We start from the raw sequence: 16,915 nt of genomic DNA, 5'->3' as shown, positions 1-16,915 counted from the left end.
CCTGCAAAACGCAGATTTTTAGAGTTCGTGTGCAGATTTTTATTGATTCGCAGATATTTGCAGATTTTCAATAGTTTCTGCAAATTTTTGTCAGAGTCTCCTTATATTTGCGCAGATTTTTGAAAAATGTGTGCAGATTTTCACAGACTTTTGCCTGCGTGAGCGAAATTTTCTCGATTCACGGAAAGATTTTTTCAGATTTCAAGCAGGTTTTTCCGGTTTTTTCGAGCAGTTGCAGACTTTTTTCAAAAATATCTGGCATCTCTGCTGGACAGTGATATTTAATGTAAAATTGATGTATCTACAATGAAAAACATAGTTAAATTATGGTATAGCTATGTACAATTACAGCAATTTTTAAGGTTTTTCAATGTTTTTTTAATATTATTTTCTTTTTTCGGGTTCACCACAGGGTAAATGTCTTCGATTTGAAGACATGTCTTCCAATCTGGCATCGCTGGTCCGTGTGCAGATATGTATTTATTTAGAGTGCCTATATATAACTAGAGTGGCGTCGTGTCATCCAAAGTAACGCTGGTAACACTGGTAATACTGAACATCCTTTCTCTTTTCCCCACACGTGTTTAATAGGTTGTTTGCTCAATTGGAATGACACTGACAGATGATTTTTATTCCAATTTTGACAGTGTCGCTACTCTATATATGTACAGGCACTCTATATTTATTGATTCGCATATTTTTTTAGACTTCAAGCAGATTTTTCTGGTTTTTCGAGCAGTTGCAGACATTTTTCAAAAACATCTGGCATCTCTGCTTCCTGTTTTACGTTTGTTAGTTTTGTCTATTTTCGCACGGTAATGTATTTAAAAAAAAATTTAATATTTATTGTATTTTATTATAATTATTGGTGAACATATTTGTTTATTTTTCAGATTCAAAGGTAATTATGGTGTCGGTTTTGAATACAGTCGATACGGGGCATGAAGACATGATTCATGGGGCAGAAGTGGATTACTATGGTTTGCGTTTGGCGACGTGTTCATCAGACAACACAGTAAAGATATTTGATATCAAAGGTGGAGCTCAAACATTAGCTGCAGATTTGAAAGGACATGGTGGTCCAGTGTGGCAAGTAGCTTGGGCTCACCCACGTTATGGTAATGTAATTGCTTCTTGTTCTTACGATCGCAAAGTGATTATTTGGAAAGAGGCTGGATTTGGCGATTGGGGCAAGTGGTTCGAGTATAGTAATCACGATTCATCTGTAAACTCTGTTGCTTGGGCTCCGGCAGAATATGGCTTAATTTTAGCCTGTGGGAGCTCAGACGGCTCTGTTTCTATTTTGACGGCCAATATAGAGGCAGATACATGGGATTCGAAAAAAATTTCAAATGCCCATAGTATCGGCTGTAACACCGTTAGCTGGTGTCCTGCTACTGCACCTGAACCGGCTTTTGATCAAAGATTGTGTAAAACTAATGCAGTAGTTAAGCGGCTTGTTACAGGAGGATGTGATAACGCTGTTAAAATTTGGAAAGAGGAAGGAGAACGCTGGGACGAAGATAAACGCTTGGAACTGCATTCGGACTGGGTACGGGATGTAGCATGGGCTCCAAACGTTGGACTTCCTCGTTACCAAATCGCAAGTTGCTCCCAAGATCGACGAGTTATAATTTGGAGCAGTGATGACTTGCAGAACTGGCAGTCAACAATTTTGAACAATTTCGATGATGTTGTTTGGAATGTGAGCTGGTCCTTAACGGGAAATCTCTTGGCAGTTTCAGGTGGAGATAACAAAATCAGTTTATGGAAAGAAAATAATGAAGGACAATGGAATTGTATAAGCGAGGACACGACCACGATAGGACAACCGAACCCAATTAATCAAGCTCAGAATAATTTTGTCAACGAACAGAGAACTCTGTAAAAATATGACCAACAATCGATGTCATATTTTACATATTATTTTTTATCAATAAATATAAATGAGAAACCATTGTCTACTATTTAGGTTTAGTATCTATTACTAGCTGGCCTGTCAAACTTCTTCCCGCCTATTTTCGTGTTTAATTCAATAATTTTAAATATTGCAAATTTTATTGATCCCTAGTGATTTGTTTATATCTTTTGAAATGATTGGTTTTATCGGAATGACAACATCCTCGACTTTTGGCTTTTGTATATCTCCTCTATTCCGGACTCCCATATTGAATGGTATTGTTATTTTCGTTGTTTTCCAGAAACTGAAAGAGGTCATCTACGAATTCAAAATATGTCCAGGGTCAATGCTTGCTTCTATACATCATTTCGATAATGGAAATATCCATATGTAGTAGTATTCGGTTATTTTCGGCTGTTTCCCAGAAATTTGTGCGGTACCATTTAAGTTGTTATGGCGGCTGTGTACAGCGCGGCTATTGGCTCTGACGACTCTGTTGATATTGGTTTGGTTTTTACTTGCGAAAGTGAAGGAGGGAAATATTTTTGCTTTTGTTTTCACACATAATTGCATATGAGAGTTCGCGTAGGTGCGAACAGCCTTAAAAATCTCTTTTACTTGTGTCAGGGCCAATTTTGCTCACTCACCCGTTTTCACACCGGTCGTTGCTATCGTTTCCGTTTGACGTTTCATCCAGCATGAACCTTTAGCAGCGCAGTTATCGGGCTGCTAAATTTGAGAGCGCGATGCTTCCCGGAAGCAGAGATGCCAGATATACAGACAAATCTGTATTATACAGACTTTCTGTGTTGCGATACAGACACGCATAAGCCTACATATTTTGTACAGACATTTAGTATAATACAGATATTACACAGATATCCGATATTCTATATAATGGTTTTACCAGTATACACAAAAAAAACGAACACAAAAACCAAAAGTCACTGTAGCCGTTGCTGGAAAAAGTGAACTAGGAACTGAACACTTTGCTAAACATATTAATCTTGCGTTTTTGAGAGTGAAATCATGACAACGGGAATCGAGTCAGGCTATCGGGGTTTTTATCGGCCCCGTGGGCACTAATCTGCCTGTTTCGCCCCCAGCAACAAACAGCTGATTGTCTCGATCGATTGCCATGCAGGTTATATTGGTGAAAAGACCGTTTGTTCTATTCGGAGCAATATCCAACGTTGAAGAATTGCTTAAAATGTCCCAAACCTTGAAGGTACTATTTTTATAACCGCGAGACTTCTGCCATCATGTATCAGTTTAGCTACATTACGACGAACGACGATTTTTATCACGGGAAAGACTCTTACTTCTATGTGTTACTTAGATTTAAAAGATAAATTAGTTATCGATTAATCGACCAACTATGATAGACTCGAAAAAGAACAATCAAAACAAGCAATAAAACAAAACAATCTGACAGGTCGACAAATAATTAGGTATCAATGTATCGGTAACTTTTTTTCGCAGCGGTATACAGACTTATACAGACATTCTTATGGATTATACAGACTTGCCAAAAAAAAGTCTGGCATCTCTGCCCGGAAGCTCGGCTACTATTACTCTAGCGCGTTTAGCAGCGACCGGTACGGTGTGAAGTGATGATAGAGCGCTGCCAAACGGGGTATAGAAGTGCACCGTTAAGGATGCCCTAACAGGTGTCATAAAAACTAGAAATCCTCAGAGGGAGAGATAAGCGATGAAAAAAACCTCTGATTTGGCAACTAGGTTTTACATATCAGAGGTGCCAGATCTCTTCTCAAAGCGCAATGCTCACTAACTTTTTTATTCTGCTCGTATAACTGATGGTGACGGTGGAAGTCCTGGGGAATAATAAAGTACATCACAAAAACCGTGGTGTTAAATTTTATGTTTATGTTTAATTTTATATACTTTCATCATTATTCTGTAGACCATACAAAGGGTTTGTGAACCACCAGTTAAAAATCACTGTGATGAAGCAACTTTGGAGCATTTTCAATTCATGTTTTAGCAATAAAACATGAAATACGTGTATAAATAAATATCTTCTTTATTGAAGCTTTTTGCAATACCTTTCAATGTGTTACCTTTCTTGTTCGTTTGGCTCGAATTTTTATTATGTTCGTTTGGCTCACAACACTCTCTTCGCATATTTCTCCCTCTGAGTATTGCTAATAAAAACTGCTCCTGTACGTTGTATTGCAAATTTCCGCTGAAACGCGAATTACATACAACTTGCAAGCAATATGCAAACAACTTGTACGTCAGATTTATCGTATACCAGCATACGAGAGTGAACGCGATAGACTGTATAGATACGATTAACGAAGGCATTCCGGCATCTGTGCCTAATCGTTAAGTAGAAGTAACCGTTTTATTACTTACCTGCAGTAGGTGCAGCGACCGTCAGTATTCACCTGAAAAGGAAATTAAAAGGAACTTACCTTAACATACATATATCGGTTCTGCTGTGAGTAGCTGACCGTGAAATAATAACTTAATTATATTTATTAATCCACTCGTAGATAAAATCCACTAGCACGCTTAAATATTAGTAGGGTAGCTCACACTAGTCCGATCCAAGGCACAAATTGATAACTTTGCGATTCGTAAGCAGCAAACAAATTATTTGAAATACTTGAACTAAAACCTAACTCAAATGAGTAGATAATACAAGTAACGGTATAGGCGTAGCCAGAGGGGGGCAGGGGGGCGTTGCCCCCCCCCCCCCCCCCGAATGTTGACATTGGTGCAGAATTTTGTTTTCAATAATTCTAATAGCACAAAACGGCATCTTCAGCCCATAGAAACATCTGTGTAAAGTAACAGCCAGATCAAAAATAATTGCAATGCTTGCGCTTTGTTGCGTGAAATTGCACAGGTTTTTCAGTTGATCCACCAAGGATATTGCAGCGGCAAAAGTACCGGGCAAATCCGCCTGCATCAACTAGCTTGGAGTATTGGAACCGAGCTGTGACCTTGATTCTCTTGTAACCTCACTGGAATCACGGTTCGATGATGTTAGTGCACCTGCCTACGCGATGTCCTTGCTGCATCCCGCTAACGTAATACGCGTATCGTTGGAAGAGTTCAAGCGCAAAACCGAAAATTTCGTAATTTTTTATGAAGTTGACCATTTTGTTGGAGAGGTGGAAGTTTTGTATTAACATTGCAGCAGTATGAGAGCAGATCGTAAGAACTTGGAAGATTTGGATCTTATAGACCTGCTAGCTAAAGCCCGTTCTTTCTTCCCTGCGACTGAGAAGGCAGTTAGAATTGCACTTGCTCTACCATGGAAACATGCACGATTGAACGCTCGTTCAGCACATTACGTCGGGTGGAAACCTGGCTGAGGTCAACAATATTTGAACAGCGGTTGAGTGCTCTCTTCTTGCCGAGTGTTCATCGGCAGATGGTCAACAACAATCGTGAAAAGATACATGAACCGCTTTAGGAACGTTTGATGTTTGATGCCCGAAAATTTTATTGAGAATCTTGACTGTGTCTTCAATCTTCACGTCCTTGAGAAGCTTTGACAGGATGTAGTTGTGATAGCGGCTGTGCGAATGGGTGTCCAGCTTTCGGAGAAGTAAACGTACCTTCGCCGTATCATTCAGCTGGCCTGCATCGTTCTCGAAGAGGTCCTGGTAGCGGTTAAACAACAACGTCCGAACGTAGCTCCGTTTTCTTCGTCGAAGACTAACTCGATGATGTTCGAAGAGAGGGACTCCAAAATCTGCTCCGGGGTTTAATACTGACGCTGCTGCTGCTGGACCGCTATCCGCTGTAAAATTTGGGCCATCTTGTGAATCATATCTTGAATTCCCGTTGCGGCTGCTGATCAACTCTATCTTCTGCCATGTTCGTGGATTCTTAAGATCCTCGTCGCCAAAATAATATGACCAAAGGTTTAAATGAACTGAAGACTTTTTAGTAAAGAACATCTATTTATATTCGCGGTTGGACAAAGAATAATAAAATTTTCCACTCTGATGTCAAGGACAACTTTTCACTGGTTGACTTGATGTAACAATCACTAAAGACTAGTATTTATTTATATTTTTCAAAACACACTAAAGTCGCTTTTTACGCGGGGGATACGTGCCGCGTAAAAAAACGCGTAAATTCCGGAATCCGCGTAAAAAAAACGCGTAAATTCCGGAATCCACGTAAAAAAGCCGCGTAAAAAGCGACCTTAGTGTACCATTTTTTTACTTCAAAAATTTTGAAGAGCTTGCCCCCACCCTATTTGAAATTCTGGCTACGCCCATGAGTAACGGTAAACAGTACGGGAAGATAGTAAAACGGAAAAGGTGAACCACTTCTTGTAAGTTAGATGTATGTTTAATTTGATCATAGAAAATAATATAAATTTGGTAATAAATTTTAGGTGGAGCGTTACCGAAAACTAGCCGGCTGCTACAAAATCTTGTTACTATCCGAACAATCTCAAAAAGAAGTGACGAAAACTTGTCACAAGAGATGTCGGACCTGTCCCGTGATACATCTCCCGATCGTAGATCTACAACCGAATGGGAAAATCTCGATTTGACTGCGACTCCGTGCGAAATATGCGGCCTGTCAACATTCGACGAGCAGATGATTGGTTGCGATGGGTGTACTAAATGGTTTCATGCACGTTGTGGATGGAAGACTCAATTCCGGAAAAATGGTACTAAAAGTAGAGCGTGTCAGCGTGCCGCTCAGGAGTATCGAAAAAAAAAAACTGAAAGACGCCAAAAAGCAGACAAATAGTGCAAAAACTACTGAGGGTATCTCCACCGTTGAACAGAGAATGAAAGAGTTGGAGGAAAAACAAAGACAGCAGAATGAGGAACTGGAGGCGGAAATGCGGTTGCAGCAGATGGCAGGGAAAATGCAGCGTGATTATGAGAGAAAAAGGTTGGAAATGGAGATGAAACTGCGTGCTGAAGAGGAAGAAGAGCGCAGAGCTATGTAGGAAGACCTTTTGCAAAAAAAAGATGCAAATTGAACAAATGAAAGCACACCAACGATTGTTCGAGCGGCAAATGGCTAAACTCGATAAAGAGCTCGATGATCTTTCAGTCGTCCATAATTCGAAGATGGTACCAAAACGAGCTTTTAGTCTCAAAAATATTTCTTCTGGTGTAGGCAAAAATGAGTTGCTAAAACTGAATACGGCTAAAGGAAGCGGTTCGGCTGAGGAAGAGGAAACCGATGAGGATTTCGATGATAACGATTACGAAAGAGAATCAGATAGTTTAAGCCAGCGCTCCTATCCATTTGAGGGTGATAGTTGTACCTCAGGACAGAGTCGTAAAAACCTAGAAGGTGCCAGCCAAAACGGGCTGGGGCAGGAACAAGTCAGACCAACAAAGACCCAGTTTGCAGCGAGAAAGGGATTGACCAGTAAGCTCCCAAAATTCTCTGGCAAACCCAAACAGTGGCCTTGTTTTACGCTTCCTACAAGGCATTTAACGACACATGTGGTTATATGAACCACGAAAATTTGGTACGGTTGCAGGAGTGTCTGGAAGGCGAAGCACTGGAATTAGTTTCTGGCCAATAGAGGTTTCCCGTCGGACCATACCCCCTATTTTTATATTTTTTCTTCAAAGTACTTTGTATTCAAAGATTATTAGCGCTAAAATCGGATTTTTTCAATGAGTATTAAATTTATTATCAATTTTAGAAAAGTCGAAAATGCATGAATGTTGAATATTTTTTTCACCTTGCATGAATGTTGAGTTTCGAAATTTACGCTCTTGCAGCACTGCAAAATAATATTCACCCCCAATTTTTGGCAACATTGTCATTTTTGGCATGTTTTGATCCGTTTAGTGTAGCGAACCTATACATTAGAGAAATGACAAGACACTCACCGTTAAGGCAACTGTCAACATCAAAACGGATAACGGCAATGCAAAATTATACAGATCGCCCGTTTTGATGTTGACAGCTGCCTTAACGGTAGCGAACCTATACATTAGAGAAATGACAAGACACTCACCATTAAGGCAACTGTCAACATCAAAACGGATAACGGCAATGCAAAATGATACAACTCGCCCGTTTTGATGTTGACAGTTGCCTTAACGGTGAGTGTCTTGTCATTTCTCTAATGTATAGGTTCGCTACTTAACGGTGAGTGTCTCGGCGTCTCTCTGGTGTATAGGCTGACTAGTTTAGTGGGAGCTGACGAGTGACGAATCACATCACAAGTGTCCGGGAACGGCTGAAAGTATCATCGCGCAGTTGCGTTCGCGGTTCGAAAAAGGCCTCCGTCGTAAGAAATTAGACTGAATAGTGACAAATGGGACATGGACCATCAGCGGTCAAGGGAATCGATAGCTCTCTGTGGATTATCAGATGCCAGAATCTAATACACAGCGCGATGACTTTTGGCGGTAAAATGGTTATCAACAAAGTTCTAGTGGCCAAACCGACCCTGCGTGGAAGTGGCTTAGGAAATGTTCTTGTTGCGTTTGCAACGAATAGAAAGTTTCGTTTTGTGGCTTTTTTGATCGATGCCTCTGGCCATTCCGATTTCGGTTTCGATAAGAAAGGGGGTCCCGCAAACCATCGACAGTTAATTTCAAAGCTTGGTAGGCCATCCCATTTTGTGCCTTCATCGGCAACATTTAGTTTCCCACGAATCCATTTCCACTCTTCAACATCTGTGATTTCTAAAATCTCCCCAACACGAAAGGCAACGAACTGGGAATATTTTCGGTGATCTGATTTTAGCCAGCACATTACGTCACGAGCATCTGTCCAAAAAAAACGTCTCAATCTTAATCGTATGTCCATCCATAACGGTTTTTGCTAAACGGGCACCAATTTTCGCCGCTTCGAGCTCAAGCCGAGGAATGGATACAAATTAAATAGGTGCTACTCTGCATTTCGAACCGACTAACGAACAACAATTTTCATCTCCCTCAACGAACCGCAAATAACAAACTGCTGCGTAACCGAGTTCGCTGGCATCCACAAACGTATGCAACTCGATTGTACGTTGCTCATTAACCGAAGGAGACACATGGTAGCAACGAGGAATTCGCACGGATTCAACCTTCACCAAAAGCTGCAGCCAATTCCGCCACTTTACTAACTGTTTGTCGCCAATCTCGTCATCCCATGAAGTTCCCGCCCTCCATATTTCCTGGAACAGCAGTTTCAGATAAATCATGTAGTGTGCTATCAGTCCGAGGGGGTCGTAGGCTGACATTAGAACGCGCAATACATCGCGTTTGGTGGGGTTTTTGATGACAGACAAAATGTTTTGATTACGCTCAGTGGAAAGCTTGAAGCGGAATGTATCCGTCTTAGTGTCCCACCACATTCCGAGGACTTTTTCAAGTACCGTTTCATCGTTTATACTCAGGCTTTTCTCGACCTTTCCAGTTTCACCCAGTGCTTGCATGACGGATGTTGAATTTGAGATCCAGTTTCTCATTGTGAAGCCGCTCTGTAGGTGGATGTACTGGATATCCTTCGCTAGCTTTATTGCCTCTTCTTCTGTGTCGACGCTGACTAGCATATCGTCAACGTAATGACCGTTCTTGATGACTTCAACTGCTTTGGGAAGGCGTTCTGCAAAACGTACCGCATTCTCGTTGATTATAAATTGGGCGCAGCTCGGTGAGCATTTGGCGCCAAACGTCATTACCGTTACCACGTATTCGGCAGGCATACCCTCCTCATCGCACCAGATAATTCGCTGGCAGTTTGATCTCGTTCATTCATCGCTACACGTAAAAACATCTCAGCGATATCTCCAGACACTGCAATCGGTCGCTCCCGAAATCTGTACAATACAACCGGTAATGCTGTTAGAAGATCGGGCCCTTTCATGAGGACGGCATTGAGCGAGACTCCTGCCACAGCTGCCGCCGCATCCCAGACGATCCTGACCTTATTCGGCTTGTTCGGATTGAACACGGGAAAAATTGGCAAGTACCATATGCGATCCCTAGACTGTTGCAGTTCCATTTGTGAAAGCTTGCGAACGTAGCCTTTTTGAATATATTCGTCCATCTTTGCTTTGAGTGTGTCAGCTAAGCTTGAATCGCGTCCCATCCTCTGCATCAAACATTTATGTCGGCGTGGTGCCATCGGTCTGCTGTCGGGAAATCGAATATCGTCGAATTTCCACAGTTCGATACCTTCCATTCTCGAATCTTGTCACTGATCGCTCGGTTGAACGTGCATCCTCTGTAGACAGTAACATCTTTTCTGGTTTGTAAATTCCTAAATTTTCAAGAGCGAAATGAGCCATAACCATGGAATTTAATTCGGCATCATTTTCGGTTGAATGATGACACATATGAAAACTGTGTGGTGCAATGTTTGAAGACGATTGATTTCCCGTGGGGCGCATTCCGTACACCATCCATCCTAATCGCATCTTGGCTGCTACAGGCTCGTGTACTGCACCTTCACGACATTTCAATGGATTCACTACGCGTATATTGTTCATGCCGATAAGGATACGTTTGAATACGGTTGAATGTTTTCATACGATTCAACAGGTATTCCTTGCAGATGTGAATGCTGCGAGGTTAACGTTGCAAACGATAGAGACTGGAAAGGGAGCTTCAACTCCTTCACGGTGTAAACATCAGTCAGTCGATGCTTTATGTTACCGTTTCCTATTTTCGAAATATCGAGCGAGACTCTCTTGGCCGAATTTTCATAACGGCAGGTGTCTGCGGTCCAACGTAAGCAAAACGGACGCTTTTCTCCCTCTAGATACAACTCTGAAGCCAGTCTAGTAGCGTCAACGATGATCCACAATCGACAACGGCGAACGTATCAATATGTATGTCTTTATTATAAAGCGTCACCGGAACGTACTGAAACAGGACCGAATTGCAGTTGCTTCTGTGAGTGTTGCAAACATACTCGGTGGCGTCATGCTTACTGCCACCACTAGATTGCTCCCTCCGACCCAATTCAGTGGAAGTGGGGTTGGGGGAGCGCTTATCCTTTGCATCGTTGTGCAGCAACCGATGATGCTTAAACGTACATCCTTTTTTACCGCATACTTTAGCGGATTTACACGGGCCCTGGTGCTTATCGAGGCAGCAGCGGCACAACTTATGTTAGCGGAGCGCATTCCATCGAGATGAATGATCGAGTATCAGAAACTGCTTGCAATTTTCCACCGCATCGCATTTTCCTCGACAAACGGAACATCCACTGGAACTCCCGTAAATGTATTTCGCTGGTAAGTCGACTCAATGTGTGCGTTCAAAAAACCGTCTTCCTTTCGTGTCTTTCTAGATTTGTCAGCAACATTTTGAGCTTGTGGAATATTACCGTACTTGCTGCCTCAGCAAGCGTGTAGAGCCATGCACTAAATTCGGCGAGGGAACCTTGGCGTAATCCTTGGCGATGTGTTGCCCAGTTGAGCCGAATCATGGGTGGTAATCGGTCTACGAGACTTTGCATGAGAGATATGTTACAAAGGTGTTCTTCCAGGTTGCAATTCTGAAGTGTTGCTACCATATTCCTAACGGCAATTGCGAAGTCAACTAAATTACAGAGTTTATCTGCTCTCGGTGCAAGCAATAACTGGACCTTCTGGATAAGAGAATAAACTACAACCTCTAGTCGACCGAAAAGCATTTTTAGCGTCGCTAACACACTTTCTAGATTTCTCGGATACAACAACTGACATCTGACTGCGTCAAATACCTTGCTCTTGAGGAATTTTTGCAGCCGCATCATATTTTCTTCTATCGTATAGCCACAGAGACGCGTCGTACTTTCGAAAGCAGCAATAAATAACGGCCACTGTTCTGGGTCACCGTTATATTCCGGGAGGTCCTTTGAGACGGCTTGGCGAGCAGCTATCTGGCTTCTATTGAGTAAAGTGGATTCATTCCCAACATTAGTAGCAAGCGACGGGTCAAGCGGACGCGTGTATGGAACGTTTGCACGAGACGACACTAGCGAAGGAAAACACTGTGGGCCAGCAGTGGATCCAACCGGCCTGCTTGAATTTCGAAAGTCACACACCGGCGAAGATTGTGACTGCGGGCTACAAAACACTGGGGCGGTTGGTAAACTGGTCGGAGGCCGTTGTTGAGAACCTGAAGATGTGCAAGGTCGAATAATTGGCTCTGAGCTACAAGGAAATCTAGGCACTGGGATTGTCGAGTTTGGAGGTAACACTGTAGGCGTATCTATTAGTAGACGGTATCGTTGCATCAAATGTTTCCTCTCGAGGATTTGTTTCTCTTCGAGATAGCGGAGCTTTAGTTCCATAGGCAATTGAGAAATGAGATTCGATCGCGCTGGGCCAGAGCGACCGGCGAAACAAAAGATTGGCTTATGGGAAACTCATTACCAGACATGGTTTGTTTCTCTGGAACTGGAGGTAAAACCGAGGCAACTGATCGTGCGAATGAATTAACGCGAGACAAATGTTCTGGTGATTGTGTGACGGCTTGCGACACTGAAGCAGGAATTCTGGCATGTAGGCAATCCTGGCAGCTCCAGTCGTGGTCGGCAATAGCTTCGGTAACACCCACACAGGAGAAATGGTACCACTGTCGGCACTCGTCACAGCTGACCATCTGGCTATTGTCTGGAAACCTACAGAGCGGGCAGCTTTGTTCGATGCTATCATCTTCGGCATCCGACAGCCGCGGCATTGTAGGCGCTTCACTTGATCCGGGTAAAAACGAAACATTAAGATGTTGCGTTTGCAACGAATAGAAAGCGAGTTCCGAAAATTTACAACTGATTTATTATTGTCGAGTTAAAGTTTCTTGTAAATGAACAGGATGAAGTATGTGATCTAATATATAAGTTTTTAAATCACTCACGTGTTGTGGCTTTTGTGCTCGCTTAACCCGAATTACAATATGTCGATTGAATTAATTTTCCTACAAAGAATTTACAGCTAAATTTAATTTAGGTAGAATTTCAGTTTACCTTACTTTTGAATTAATTTTTAACAACTAAGATTAGGTACATTTATATATTTAACCACTTTGGACAAAGAAGGTATGTAGCGATAAATTTCGCACGTGCGCACTGGTTGGCGATCTCCAAGTAAAAGGGAGTTTTATTCTTTGGAGTCGATCTCCTTCTTACTTCAGCATCCGATGACAGATCTGCGTTATCTGTCGCGGTCGGCATGTCGACATGAAGGTGTGCTCACTGACGAGGGGCGTTCGCAACAGTTCTTTAGGTGAGTTTTCTTTATTCTTTCTCGAATGGTAATCGAGTCTTCATCTTCTTTTCTTTTTCAGGAATCTCTTCACCCGTAGAAATTCTTGGCTTTTTCGGTAGTCGTACAGAGCCCGGAGAATACGACAATGTTGATGTGGCGGTTTGCATCATTGACAAGAGCAATTCTACTATTTATAAATAGGCTACTGAAGTAGCAAATGTGGTATTGATAAAGGTAGAAAAAGTCCACTTGGTAGCAGAGGTGGGATTACATATTGAAGTTGCTGTTATCGAAAACTCGCTTTGTTTGTGACAAGTTTAGCGAGAAATTTCTAATTGTTGTAATGTAGGCCACCTTACAAAAAAATAGAACCATGTAGATCACCACCCGAAAAGTGAAAAGAATAGTTGTGAATAATAAAATATAATGAACGAATTGTTATCATTAATATTTATAATCATAACCGAACTTATAATCCGTATCAACCGAAAGCCTATGACAGTATATCTAAATCGTCATTGTCACAGTTTTGTTCTTCGACGCCATCCAGATTTTCCGTGGGCGCTTCTGTACTTTACCAACTAGTAGTTGTTTCACTACCGAAGCAACTTCATTATTGGCCTCATCCAACCCTGGCAAGCGAATTTCATCGCTTCGAGAGAAATGTTTCCCGCTTATCGTATTACCGACGTCTAATTCAGGTGTGCAATTTCGCTAGCGAAATCTTATAGTAAATTTTCTCCTCTGCGAAAGTAAGATCGGTGTAGGTCCGGTCTTTGAAAACGGCTTCTTTCGTGGAGATTACGATGACAAACATTGAAATTGTGGCATCACATATTCAGTCCGGTGGCAGGTACAATCGCGTAAAAGACGAAACCATCATCCTCTAGAATGTTCGCGAAAATACCAAACTGAAAAATGGGAAGCAAGTGCTGACAGACTACCGGTTGTAATGCTTTGATCATTGCAGCTGCTAAAGACCGTTCCTTTGCATCGGTCCGTGGGGTCTCTGTCAATGTTGCACATTCTCCATTATGTACAAAAGAATTATTACAAATGCATTCAACATTATTTATTTATTAATCATATCTTTTATGACCATGCTCGTTAAATCAAATGAAGCTCGTGAAAAAGTTACACAACTTTTCTTCTGCATCTGTCATGGGGTCTTCCGGCGGGTGCACGGAAAGGGAGATGGTCACTGTATGGTTCTCCCAGCTCACAAAATTTATTTCGCTTGAAACTTCTCTTAGATCGAACATGGACACTATTACTTTTGGGTTGTCTTTTTGCTGATCCTTCAGCCGTAAATACGACTCCAAATGTCCTAGAAAAAAAAAACAACATCAGAAGTTTGAACCATGTCCGATTGGGCTGAATTATTGTACAGGTCATTTCTTTAAATTCGATTATGGAATTATTCAAACATGTCATTGCCACCCCAATATATATGCATCAGGAGAATGTTATTTTTCAATGCATGACACTTACAGAAGACGTCATTGATTTTAATTCGATAAATTAGATAGAACAAATGAAGCGTTGATATTAAGAGATTTGCCCAAAACTGAACGCGGTCTAATCCAAACACCGCGCTTCAATCAAAGGCCGCGCTGAGTTGCCAGATGTATGCTGTTTTCATTTGCATCAACCTTCATTGTTAAAGTATCGGGAAAATCTTTGAAGAAATCACTGCTGGAGACAGTGGAGACTAAAAAGGATTACTAATCACCAGAGGAAAATCTATCGCATCATATACTCACTTTGTGGTTTCTGTTTTAAGCATTATGATATCAATTTATATTAGATTAATATGTAAGCCTGGCACCGCTGTTGCCGCCTTCAGTGTGCTGCCAGAATCGAAGTTTGTTTTGATTTTGGAAAGGGTTGCCAAAGCAGGTAGATTTAATTTTGGTTGTTGCTTACAGTGTCCCGAAGAAAATAAAATCGACTCGGCAACCAAGAAGGGCATTTGGTTTCAGAGTTGCGGTTTATAGCGCGGCGAACAAGTTTCAGTGAAACTCACAATAGTTATCTGAACATGAAGAAATGAGAAACAAAAAAAGTTGAAATTTTACAAAAATGAGAAAATTTATTAGACAGAACGGTTTATTTGATAGTCTTCGACATGTCGTCCCAAAAAAATATAAATCGTGAGAAAAAATAAAATGTTAGGGAAATAAGTAAGGTTGCCACCTGATAGGGACATCTAGCCCGGATATTTTCAAAGCATCAGGAGGGGAGGGGTATATGGTGCATTGACATGCTTGTTGTGGTTTATTTCCACCACATGATCTACACTATTTATTTACTTCATTTATTTTGGCAATTCTTAACAGCCGATCGAATTCGGTGATTTTGGTGACAATGTCAGTAAAATATTTCAATAAAATTGGGTTGTTTAGCTATTCACAGATTTCTGATTTTTATATAACAGCTAAAAGAGTGTAATTTTCTTAGCAAATGTGTTTTTTTTTAAATGTTATATCATTGTCCTACGATTTTTAAATGAATAATTAAAATCGTTCTAAATCACTACAATGACAGTTAGTATATGGGCGAACTGTCATTGTAGCGATTTCGAGCAGATTTCGAGAATTTTTATTTCGTTATTTAAAAATTGAATGACAACGATAGAAAATTTTTGAAAATCACGTTTTACTTAGATGCGTAGTTTTGCATAGAAATGCAGCTCTTTCAGATGATATTAAAAACTGATATAGCTAAACAACCCAATTAGTAAATGATGAAGATTCGCCGTAAATTCGACAGCGTTAAAATCTCCTTTGGAGAAATTCTCAAAATTAATGCCGAAATTACAGTACTTCGCTAATTTTCTGAGTTTAATAAATTGTTTAATTTATGACTTATGTCGTTTCCAAAGCGAGTTGAAAATAATTGCGCTGGCTCAGAGAAATTTCGCTTTCATCCAGAGACCCGGAAATTCTCTCCCAGACCCGGAGAAAATTTGCGTTCACCCGGAGACCCAGAGATCATCTCCCCAACCCAGAGACTTCGGGTGAAACCCGGAGAGGTGGCAAGCCTAGAAATAAGACAAACTATTTAATTAAATTAATTAAATTTAAATACCTCAAAAAACCTGCTTTTTAAAAAAAAATTCTATAACAAAAACTACACACTATTAGCTGAACAACGATAGTTGACTGAACTAAAGAAATAAAGAATAAATTTTTTTTTCTACAGAACTTTTAATTTTTTTTTTTGAGATGGCAAAATTATTATCTACAGCTTAATCGAAAACACTATACGGAAAACAACCCCGTTTTGATTCTGAAAATATTTTTATCATTAATTGATAGGTCCTCGGGTCAGCCAATTGGATTCATTTGTTCATTCTGTTAACGAGAAATCTAATTTAAGGGGTATTTCTTCAGTCGACTTCCTAATGACTATTGTAATATTTGAAAATTATTATAGTCATTAAGAAGTCGGCTCAGGAAAAAAGCCAAAACGGTTTTTTCAATCGTCATAGTGTGTGAAAAAATTAAAGTTTTTTTCTGACAAATTTTTATATTTACATTTTTTATTTCTCCAAGTTAAGTTGATTGGTGAACTTACAGTGTGCAGTTCTCGTAGAAAAAATTCAGACTTCTTAAAAGGGATTTTTTTTAGATAGAGTATCGAACGTCTTTGGTAGTGGTTTACTTCGATAGTTTTTTGCATGAGACTACTGCTGCCAAAAACTTGCCGAAGAAAACCAGTAGCGGTACCCTATTTTATTTATAATTATATTTTTGGTTCTAAAAAATATGTTGTCATACGGTGGATATTTTTCGAGAAGAACAAAATTATTGTCTAAAACTTTGCTCAAGACCTTATACCAATCAAATAAT

At 40.6% G+C, this 16,915-nt stretch overlaps 1 protein-coding gene and 2 long non-coding RNA genes across 3 annotated transcripts; 2 read left to right on the top strand and 1 right to left on the bottom strand.

Annotated features, from left to right (window-relative positions):
• Window positions 1-682: 682 nt before the first annotated feature.
• Window positions 683-1,954, top strand: LOC129726507 (protein SEC13 homolog). The gene is made up of 2 exons (XM_055683307.1): window positions 683-815; window positions 894-1,954. Exon 2 carries the CDS (start codon window positions 908-910, stop codon window positions 1,886-1,888), a length of 981 nt encoding a protein of 326 aa, XP_055539282.1. The 5' UTR covers window positions 683-815; window positions 894-907; the 3' UTR covers window positions 1,889-1,954.
• A 10,985-nt stretch (window positions 1,955-12,939) lies between these two features.
• LOC129718240 (uncharacterized) lies at window positions 12,940-13,524 on the top strand. The gene is made up of 2 exons (XR_008726832.1): window positions 12,940-13,079; window positions 13,141-13,524. It is a non-coding gene; the product is annotated as an uncharacterized LOC129718240 (long non-coding RNA).
• A 594-nt stretch (window positions 13,525-14,118) lies between these two features.
• On the bottom strand, window positions 14,119-15,422 carry LOC129717497 (uncharacterized). Its single transcript, XR_008726682.1, has 3 exons — window positions 14,825-15,422; window positions 14,553-14,772; window positions 14,119-14,388 (listed from the first exon to the last, which is right to left on the bottom strand). It is a non-coding gene; the product is annotated as an uncharacterized LOC129717497 (long non-coding RNA).
• Window positions 15,423-16,915: the final 1,493 nt, after the last annotated feature.

Source organism: Wyeomyia smithii, chromosome 1 (genome assembly GCF_029784165.1).
Source record: "Wyeomyia smithii strain HCP4-BCI-WySm-NY-G18 chromosome 1, ASM2978416v1, whole genome shotgun sequence".
NCBI classification, from domain to species: Eukaryota; Metazoa; Arthropoda; class Insecta; order Diptera; family Culicidae; genus Wyeomyia; species Wyeomyia smithii.
This window is presented reverse-complemented; position numbering and strand designations above follow the sequence as displayed.